General features: G+C 36.5%; 1 protein-coding gene across 2 annotated transcripts; it reads left to right on the top strand.

Annotated features, from left to right (window-relative positions):
- Positions 1474 to 9510, top strand: LOC105172320 (anaphase-promoting complex subunit 5-like). Of its 2 annotated transcripts, XR_002287889.1 has the most exons (7): positions 1477 to 1625; positions 1751 to 1816; positions 2652 to 2757; positions 4159 to 5269; positions 5524 to 5790; positions 8747 to 8814; positions 9161 to 9510. XR_002287889.1 is itself a non-coding variant. In XM_020697178.1 (4 exons), the coding sequence occupies exons 1-4, from the start codon at positions 1586 to 1588 to the stop codon at positions 4178 to 4180; spliced, it is 234 nt and encodes a 77-aa protein (XP_020552837.1). In that variant the 5' UTR covers positions 1474 to 1585; the 3' UTR covers positions 4181 to 5343. The 2 variants fall into 2 exon arrangements, 1 of the variants encoding a protein (XP_020552837.1); XM_020697178.1 differs by lacking the exons at positions 5524 to 5790; positions 8747 to 8814; positions 9161 to 9510 and having other exon boundaries at positions 1474 to 1625; positions 4159 to 5343.

Below are 9859 nucleotides of genomic sequence, written 5' to 3' on the forward strand. Positions count from 1 at the left end.
TGCTTTCTTTTGGCCCCAAAGGCTTCCATGAAGCTTTTAGAACGCACCCTGCCAATGTTTACAAGGTTCGTTGGTTCGGAGATTCAATGCTTAGGAAACTCTTCAGTTGAAACTTCTCAATAGAAATAAATGCGCCCCTTTTTTAAACTGTTGTCATTCTTTGTTGCAGGAGTTATGGTCGAGTTCTCATCTAATTAATGAGTTTGGTGAGGAAAGTTCATTAATGACCACTGATGGTGCTTTCTGCACGGCGTGGCTGAAAAGTTTGAAAAAACCGACAGCCTCATTGATTTTTGCTCAAGAAAATGATACGTAGAGCTGTTCCGATGCTTTCGAATTTATTGCACAGCCAAGTCCTATTTGGTTCGTGCTAGTTCATGGGAGATGTATGGCAGGTGATCTATTTGGGATTCCTTCTATATTATTAGTACTTGAAGTTGGACACAATTTTTCTATGCCCTTCAATTAGGAATCCAGCATTTGTTTGTTTATGTACATTTGTACACTTTTATACATGTATTTGCATATGTGCTAATATGCATATATATGGAATATTTAACGTGTATTCTTTAATGGGGAAAGAATTGGGAAAAAAAACTTTCTTTCTGTTTTTCTTTTAACTTTTTCATGTGAGATGAATTGTAATTGTGAGTGTAGGAAGATAATTTGGTAGAGGAAGTTGCTTGAATTAGTTTGTTGGATCCTCTTTGTCATACACATATGAAACTGTTGTTTGAACTAGCCCTGAGATTGCCTATCTTCATGGGACAGCTTCGTCGATTTGTTAACCACTGCTAGATTAAAAGGGCACTATACTGGAAAAATCTAATTGTATCAGAATTGTAACACGTGATATCAGAGATAACCCCTTTGGAACAAGGATCTTGCTACTCTAATTGTCAACGTATCTCTGTTAACTGCTGCTATACTGCGGTGTTCTGCCTCTTGTGTTGTTGAAATCTATGCTTTTAATTTGTTCTTCGCCATTGTTAAGTATATTGTGGAAAAAGGGCGAATAATTTGATCAGAAAACGACTCAAGAAAAATCAGAACACAGGTTCTCAGATATGATAAGTTCCACTTGTGGCTCAAGCACCATTCAGTACTGGGTTGATTTGTGTTTATATGTATGCATATATTTATCACCTTGGTTGATCTTTTCAATCATGCCTGCTGCTTTTTATTTTTCTTTGTAAGATGCAGACTGTATGTTTAGTCCATGGATATTTTATTGACTTAGCTTGTAGCATAATATCTTGAATTCCTTGGTTGTCTACATGGTATCTTGATTTGCCCCATCACCAAACACTTATGACATACTGTATTACAGCTGCATTGGTTACAGAAAAAATTGATTATTCTCATTCCTACACATTGCGGACAAAATTCCTCTGTCACTTTCACTGCTTTTTCTGTTATATAGCAAAAATTAATGGCAAAAAGTGTTGGTGATCATTGCATTAAGTGGCATTATCTCCATTTGTAATCTGCAGTACTCTCGTTTTATTTGTTGCATTATCTCGTCTGTTGTGATTTTCTCATCCTTCTTCATCTTTATTATTCAGTGCTCCTCTAGCTCGAATAAATGGACTGGTATTTGCAACTTGCTTTGCAGATTCTTCAAGGTAATTGCACACTGTCCGAAGTCTTTTTGGTTTTTACCTGCTGCTGGTTACTGTTATATTCATCCCTATCACTTATTTGCTACTAAATATCACCATCTAAGAAACTAGCATCTGCTGTTCTGCAGTTTATCGAATGCTGCATTGCATACTCCAAGCTCATCCAACATTTGCTGTGTATAAAGGATATAAAGGTTGGGTAATATATGTCCTAGACTGGATCATCGTTCTCTCTATGAATTGTGTGTGTTTTCATTACATGTAATCTTTATTCCTGATGCTAGCTGGCTGCATTGGCGTCTATTAGCATAACTACTTTTTGCTGTTTATCTCTAATTTACCTTAATGCTGCTAAATAGTTGTGCTGATCTCTGAATTTTTTATGTTTTAATTGAAGGGAAGAAGTACAGTATCTGTTTTCTAGAATCCTATTAAATCTGTGATTGCTGCAATTTTCCCTTTTCCAAGATGGCCTTTTGCTTCTTTATTTCCTGCACCAGGAGTAATTTACGTGAAAAGATAAAGGCTAGCTCAATGTTGAATGCATAGTGGCAACGAGAATGAAGTTAGGCTATCTTACTTAATACAGAGTGTGCAGAAAAAGACTGTGAACAAGGATTAAAGATTCATTCTTTGTCAACCTTGTCTGCTAACTGTACTTTATTGATCAAAGTTTCAGGTAGATAGTTTATGCCATCTGCTTGGTAGTTTCTTTCTTTTTTACCTTTTCTTTCTCAATGCTATAATAGCAAATAAATAGCCATATTTTGCACATGGTTTTCTGGATAAATGACTTGTGAAGAAGTAGGATTCTCTCTGAGGCCTTGTAGGAACATAGCTATACTGATATGGCTTAGGTCCTTGTCCCTCCCAACCACAGCCAGAAGTGGAATGATGAAAAAACATGACAATAATTCCAAGATACTCCCCTCTCTTTTTTATTTCCCCAGGAATGCATGCTGATACACTCTTATTATAATCTTCTCTTCCCTTTACTTATGTTCCATTCTATGTTTGCAATATTGACAGATGCTTTTGCTGCCATGAGAATAGCAGAAAAGAAATTTATGTGTGTTTCAAGGTCCAGAATACTGCTAGTGAAGCTACAGGTGCTACATGAGTGTGCCTTACATAGGTACAGACCTTACAGTACCTTCAATATTTATTATAGTAAATTATATCTGCCATAAACACAAAGTTTATGGCTGACTGATATGGCTCATCATCATTTAGCTATTGCATTTATTTTTCTTGTTGCTGGTCATATTTATAGAACTAATTTATTGCTACTGCACTATTCATTCTAGTTCCTACCGCTTTTCTACTTATCATTTATGTAAAAACAGCCAGTCAAAATGATTAATTCAATTGAATTTTCAAATGAATTTGAATGAAACTTTCCTTCTGAGTTCTTATCAAAAATTGACGAAGTCAAATGAAAAGGATTCCAATTTCACGTCTTAACTTAAATGAAATGAGCGGACTATAATCGGCAGTATTCTAAGAGATAGATAGTATGGTAGAAAGAAGGATTCATCTATTTCTTTCTACCATACTATCAACTAATTTATTGCTACTGCACTATTCATTCTAGTTCCTACCGCTTTTCTACTTATCATTTATGTAAAAACAGCCAGTGAAAATGATTAATTCAATTGAATTTTCAAATGAATTTGAATGAAACTTTCCTTCTGAGTTCTTATAAAAAATTGACGAAGTCAAATGAAACCAGACTAATACCAATCCAAGCCATTTCATGAATAAAATGTGACCAATTAACCAACCAACAAAACTACTTGCCAAGCCATTTCATGAATAAAATGTGACCAATTAACCAACCAACAAAACTACTTGTTACAAATAACATCTCTCCCAATTGGTTGGACCGTAGGTGCGATGATTTACTTCACAGGCGTGGTCTCTGGTTCAAGTCCAGGATGGCCCTTAAAGCCTATACGCGATGGATAGACTCCTGTAACCATGACATATTTGCTTGCTTGAACATAATTTCTTTCCAAAATAAAGTAAATGGTTAATTCCACAAAACAAAAAAATATTTTTTACTTTTTACGAGGTACAAATCTACATTTGAAAAGGAAAATTGAAAAGAAAACATATCTTTGAAAAGATAAAACAGCTCTTAGTGAAATATCAACTCAAGAATTGGTGCTCAAATACAGTCAGACTATGTTCTTCCGAACAAACCCTCACTCTTGTTTCTCTTCTTTCTTACCAATTCACTCACATTCTGGCCATTATCGCCAGCTGAGTTCACCCTTGTCTCTTTCTCTATCCATCGACTCGAAGATTACTTTGGAGATGTGACCGGTCACTAGATGGAACCCTAGTGGGTGAGTTTTATATAAGACAAAATAAACCTCATGTTAGGGTAATTGTAATTTTTAATATAATATGGATGCATTTATAATTAATGCAAACCTGGGGGTGTTCGGATGTAATTTACCCTATTTATTATCCAATGTGTACATACTTCATAGAGATAGCTCACTGTGTCTTTGTTTTTTCACTTCCCCAGGGGACACTTAAAACTTGCTTAGCAATTCTGTGATGCGCTTGGTGTTTTGGCCTCTTGTGTAAGTGGTATGGACATGGAGTTAAAGATGGAAGCTAGTCTCCGTCATGCTCGGACATTGCTTTCTGCCAACCAGTATAGGTTAAGAGAATCTTCCTGATATTTATGTTCAATAAAATCAATGAGAAATCTCGAATATTGCTTATTTTGGATTTTTGGTTGGTGCTTCATGTTATGATACCCATGTATACAATTGAATGCTAATGTATAATTTCTTAGTTCAAACTCGAAAAATTCAGGAAACTGAGAAAATTTTGGACTTTCTGCATTTGTATTTCCATCAGAACCCTGTTGAAGTATTCTCCCAACCTCTGCCCGCTCTGCCCCCACGCGACGTTGAAGCTTCAGTATTTTTATGAATTGGGACGAGTGAAAATGGGTATGGGTAGTAATCTGTGGAGATGGGACGATTCTTCAGGTTGAAAAATGGGGGAGGATTATGAAGCATTGCAATTGTGTAATATGGATTCAATGTATTCAGAAACAAGTCCATTCAGTGAAAGGTGGCAATTTTTTGCAGTATGTCATTGTCCATTGAGGACTTGGTGCGAAGAAATGGCAAAAGACAGGCAAGATATGAAAGCTCGCATGGTAATAAAAACAAATTATGGAACTCATAAAGAAGGTGCTATAAGATAGTCTATTCCTCTGTCTCTTTTCTGGGAGTTGGGGAGTTAGTTTACACTGGATCATAGAACTTGGGTGACATTCTCCTGTCAGTTCTTATTAGTCTGAATGAGAGAGGTCTCTGGAAACCACCAAAGGTGTGTATATTAAGTCAGGGTTTTGGATCGGGAGAAAGTTGGTTCTGTTGCATTCTTTTACGACTGTGTGTAAGATCAGCTCTCCAAAAAGACAAATAAGTACTATTATTCTGTTAGTCTTTGCCTTTTAAGAGCATCCGAGTTAACTGATTCATTTGTCAATTTGATTTCTACGTGAGTTGTTCTCGCAGGCCGCAGCTGTTGCACACTCTCTATTCTCCACCTGTTATAAGTTTAACTTGCAAGTTAAAAATGCCACTGTTCTTCTCTTGCTGGCTGAGATACACAAGGTACTTAAAACTGGATGGTACTGGAACTCTCTATCAAAATTGATTCTCACATATGGGGATAAAGAAGTGACTTCAATTGCTGGTGGGACATGATTTTTGTTGATTGTGATTCTATCTACTATAATTTCATTGAGCATGCAAGTTATTTGTTGGTAATACCTCCAATTGAACAGCTTATGTTGAGGAAGTTTTTTTTCCTGCATCTGATGTATTTTTCTTTGCTGAGATCAGTTTTTCCTTTTTATCGGTTTCAGAGGTCAGGCAATGCTGTTTTAGGAATTCCATATGCTCTGTGGCTTGCATTTCCTTTTGTCAGTCATTTAACTTGGATCTTCTTAAAGCCTCCGCAACACTAACACTGGCTGAGCTATGGCTCTCTCTTGGATCAAATCATGCGAAAAAGGCTTTGGCCCTTCTACACAGCTCTTTCCCGGTACTTCTTGGTCATGGTGGACTGGAGCTCCGGTCTCGCGCATTTATAACAGAGGCAAAATGCTATTTAGCGGATCCAAGCTTTTCAGGTAATTTCACGCTTTCTACCTTCATTCTGCATTCAAATACTAAGAAGCTGACTTCTATTCCCGCATGTAATTGGGTTTCCAATTATTGGGTCTCAAGAGTTGAACTACAAGATATCTTCATTAACAATTGGAACAATGGTTTGCATTGCAAGACATTGAGAATTTACTACACCTGTTTGATAGAATCGCATTTTGTACTTATTTCATATAATATTTTAGCCTATTTTGTGATCAAATACTCCTAATTAAATATTATTTTGCAGCATTAGGACAAAAGAATTGGAAAATGAAGAAAAGCACCAAAATGGAAATTCAAACAAGACTCAAACTCAAATTCTGGCAAGAGTTTGGAACTGCTTGGACTACCTCTGATGAAGGAAGAGTTTAACTAGGATTATAATTTTATCGGCAAAATTGCAAAATTGGTCCCGTAAGTATGGGGGGGTGGCAGAATTGGGACCGTAAGTACAAGACTGGCAATTTTAGTCCTGTAAGTATTGATTTTTTGGCAATTTTGGTCCTTCCGACCAAAATTGCCCAAAAACGCGGCGGAGAGATTTGGGGCTTAGGGTTCCGACGTCTACGTGCGCAACTTAAACACGTAGGAGCTTGCGTGGCGAATGACATGGCTTTAGGCGGGAAAAAGAGCTCCTCTTCCCGCTTTTTTCATCGTATGTAAGATCTCTCTCTCTCTCTCTCTCTCTCTCTCATTTTTGCTGCTGCAAATGAAGTTGCAGGTGAAAAAAAACAGCAAAAATGTCTTCTTTATCATTCTTGCATACATACCTGAAGGATGTCGATGATGCTGTTGACCCACATCTAGAGCGGATAAAGAATGAGGCCATTCGAGATGACAACGATGAGGAGGTGATGCTCCTATTTTGCTCAGCGATGAGAAAAACATCAGTTGATTTGGTTGGAGGTTTTTGAGAGATTGTCCACTACAGATAAGGAGCGATTGGGCTTTCTGTTCAGCACTTAGTGAAGAGCTATTAACATGTTTTCTTTCGGTGCCCCTTCTCTAGGCACTACCTGAGATTCGCTTCACTTGGCCCCATCAGTTACCAGTGGGGATTCTAGAAGATGGCATGGAAAGCACCTATTCAGTGCCTGCTATATAACACAAAAGACTGAAGGCTTAGTGCCAAATTATCCCCTAAACTCCTAAGTCGTACGTGATCAACAATGCTGCTAACCAAACAATTCGGTGAACTCCTAATGCCTTGGAATCTACACTTGTTTCCTCAATCCAAATATGGTACATCATGAAAAGACAGGGATGAAAAGCACCAGGATTGAAGAAGAAAGCTGAAGGAAGAAGGTAATGAACAGAGCCTGGAAGTCTAGTCTCTGTCGAAGAAAGTTGCTATTTCACAAAGGAAAGTTGTCGTTTTACAACTTGCACTAACACTTTTATTAGTAAGGAGCAATCGTGTTTCTCCTAACACAATTCTTGTAGAAGTGAGATTTTATTAGTTGATTAGCAGCTAGTCGTTGGGTTTGTTAGTAACTACATTCAAATATAATCACTGTACTTCTTCCCCATTTTTATCTGAGAGATACTGAAATGGAACTCGATTTCTTGATTTTATTTTCTTGCTTCTCGACACACCAAAGACATTTTTGTTGTTTTTCTTCACTTGCAACTTCATTTGCAGCAGCAAAAATGAGAGAGAGAGAGAGAGCTCTTACATACGGTGAAAAAAGCGGAAAGAGGAGCTCTTTTTCCCACCTAATGCCACGTCATTGGCCACGCAAGCTCCTACGTGTTTAAGTTGCGCACGTGGACGTCGTAACCCTAAGCCCCAAATCTCTCCGCCTCGTTTTTGGGCAATTTTGGTTGGAAGGACCAAAATTGCCAAAAAATCAATACTTATAGGACTAAAATTGCCAGTCCTGTACTTACGGCCCCAATTCTGCCACACCCCCATACTTACGGGACCAATTTTGCAATTTTGCCTCATTTTATCTCTATAAGTCTTTTAGTTCAACTAGGAATCTACTTCTAATCCTAGTAGAACTAGGTATCTAGCTATTATAAATAGGTGATGTAATTCACTTTAAGAGACAACTTTTGAACTCTTTTATTTCTCTACGTTTTTATATTATTTTGCTTTTCATGCGTTCGTCCATGAGCATGTCTAGTTAAATCTCTGATTCCGGTTGAAGACTTGGTGAACGCTTAAATCCAATGGGTTGTGAGATCTAATTTATGCTTTCTACTTTTATTCATATTGGTATTTGTGTTGTTCTCTGTGCTTTTATTACAAATAATCTGATTTATTGTCAAGAATATTTGCCTAGCCAATTGAACTTTCAAATCCGTAATTGTTTGTTTAGTTCGATAACTAGTGGTAACACAACATAATTGATTATGTAGAAGTTTTCAATTATGTTGTGGGGAATGCACAATCTAACTTAAATAAATCTTCGTAGGAATTTATTGGTTAGAATTGGGCCTTTCTAGTTCTTAATGCTGTCGGTATATTAAATCTTGATGACGTTCCCACGGTTGTTTACTGATTAGGGATTTAGTCAACGGACGTTCCTTGACTATCCACAAGGTAAGGAAAGGTTAGGTCGTTAGGTCGTACCAATTGCCATAACCAATTTATCTATCATGAATAATTGTTATCTTTGCATCTATGATCAACCGTGGAATTAAGTGTGATCCTATCTTTAACTGGAATACTCTTCTCTTATATTTATCTCTTCTAATTTTATTAGCTTTTTAGTTTTATTCTTCTTCCAATCAAAACTCCCCCTAATTATTTTCGTTTTTGAAGGAATTAATTTAAAACCAATCTCTGTGGATTCGACCCTACTCACACATCTACAAAAGTGTTCGTAGGAATTATTTTTGGTGTATTCGACACTCATCACTGTTCTTCAATTTTGCTTCTCTTAGGATCTTAAACATGCAACTTTTTTCCTTATCTTTTGTTTCTTTCAATAGTTTCAGACAGTCCAGAGATGGTGCTAGAACCTTTAAGACAAGCTTCAGAAGAACTTCAACTCTTGGAGGTTGATCAATCTCTTAAACTTGTTAGATGAAATTTATGCATATATGTCGGGCCCAAGATGTGTTGGCTGTTAAATTACGTTCCAATAATTCTTAGGAACCTCTAATCAAAATCCAATTCAAAGTCGAAACTAGAGATTTGGTTTCGTCTGCCATTCAGTCCTTCATGCTTAAGTGCTACAAAATCTCTTGGGATTTGTTGGGGAAGTGTTGTGCTATTTTTCATCAAATAACTTCACTTTGCAGATCACATTCTAAAACCAACATGAACTAATCTGGGTTTCATGCTGCTTCCGTAACAATATAATTCATATTTTCGACTACTAAGATAGTAATGCTTGTAAACAGTATAATGAGTTAGCAGCAGAAGCATTCTACTTGATGGCCATTGTCTACAACAAGTTGGGGCAGGTGGATGAGAGGGAAGAAGCTGCGTCTGCATTTAGGAAGCATATTACAGCATTTGAGAATCCAGAAGACTTGGATGATTCCGTCTACCGTACATTGTAAATAAAGTTTGTGTATGAACGTATGTGCATCGTAACGATATTGATTGTTATTAGCAATCTTTAAGGAATAAGTATGTTTGTTTGCTGATATCTGTGGTGTCAGCATGTAGTTACCATGTTGTTGAGTAAGTTTTGAGGTAATTCTTCCTTTTGGGATGTGAAGTTGTGTTCTACATATTGTTTTATTCAACTTAGGGGTTTGGTGGTAGAATTTTGTTATTCGAACTACTTATCTTATTTTATTAGTATTGTGGTATGTCATTCCTGCGTGCATATAATAAATATTTTTTTATATTTTAACATATATTATAAATATTCATTTTTTGATTTTTGTAGTATCAACGTCTTATTTTGTTATAAATATCAAAACCCCCAAACTAATCGAATCGCACTTTGTTTTCTGTTTTAAAAGTGATAATTTTAAAAATTATGAATGGCAGTTTAATTTGAAAATAGGTTTAAAAACCGAACTGTGAGCAACTCAAGTAACAAGCCAAATAATTTTTTTTAAAAAAAAAATTGGAATCAATATTGTTAT

Source organism: Sesamum indicum, linkage group LG10 (genome assembly GCF_000512975.1).
Source record: "Sesamum indicum cultivar Zhongzhi No. 13 linkage group LG10, S_indicum_v1.0, whole genome shotgun sequence".
Taxonomy (NCBI): Eukaryota; Viridiplantae; Streptophyta; class Magnoliopsida; order Lamiales; family Pedaliaceae; genus Sesamum; species Sesamum indicum.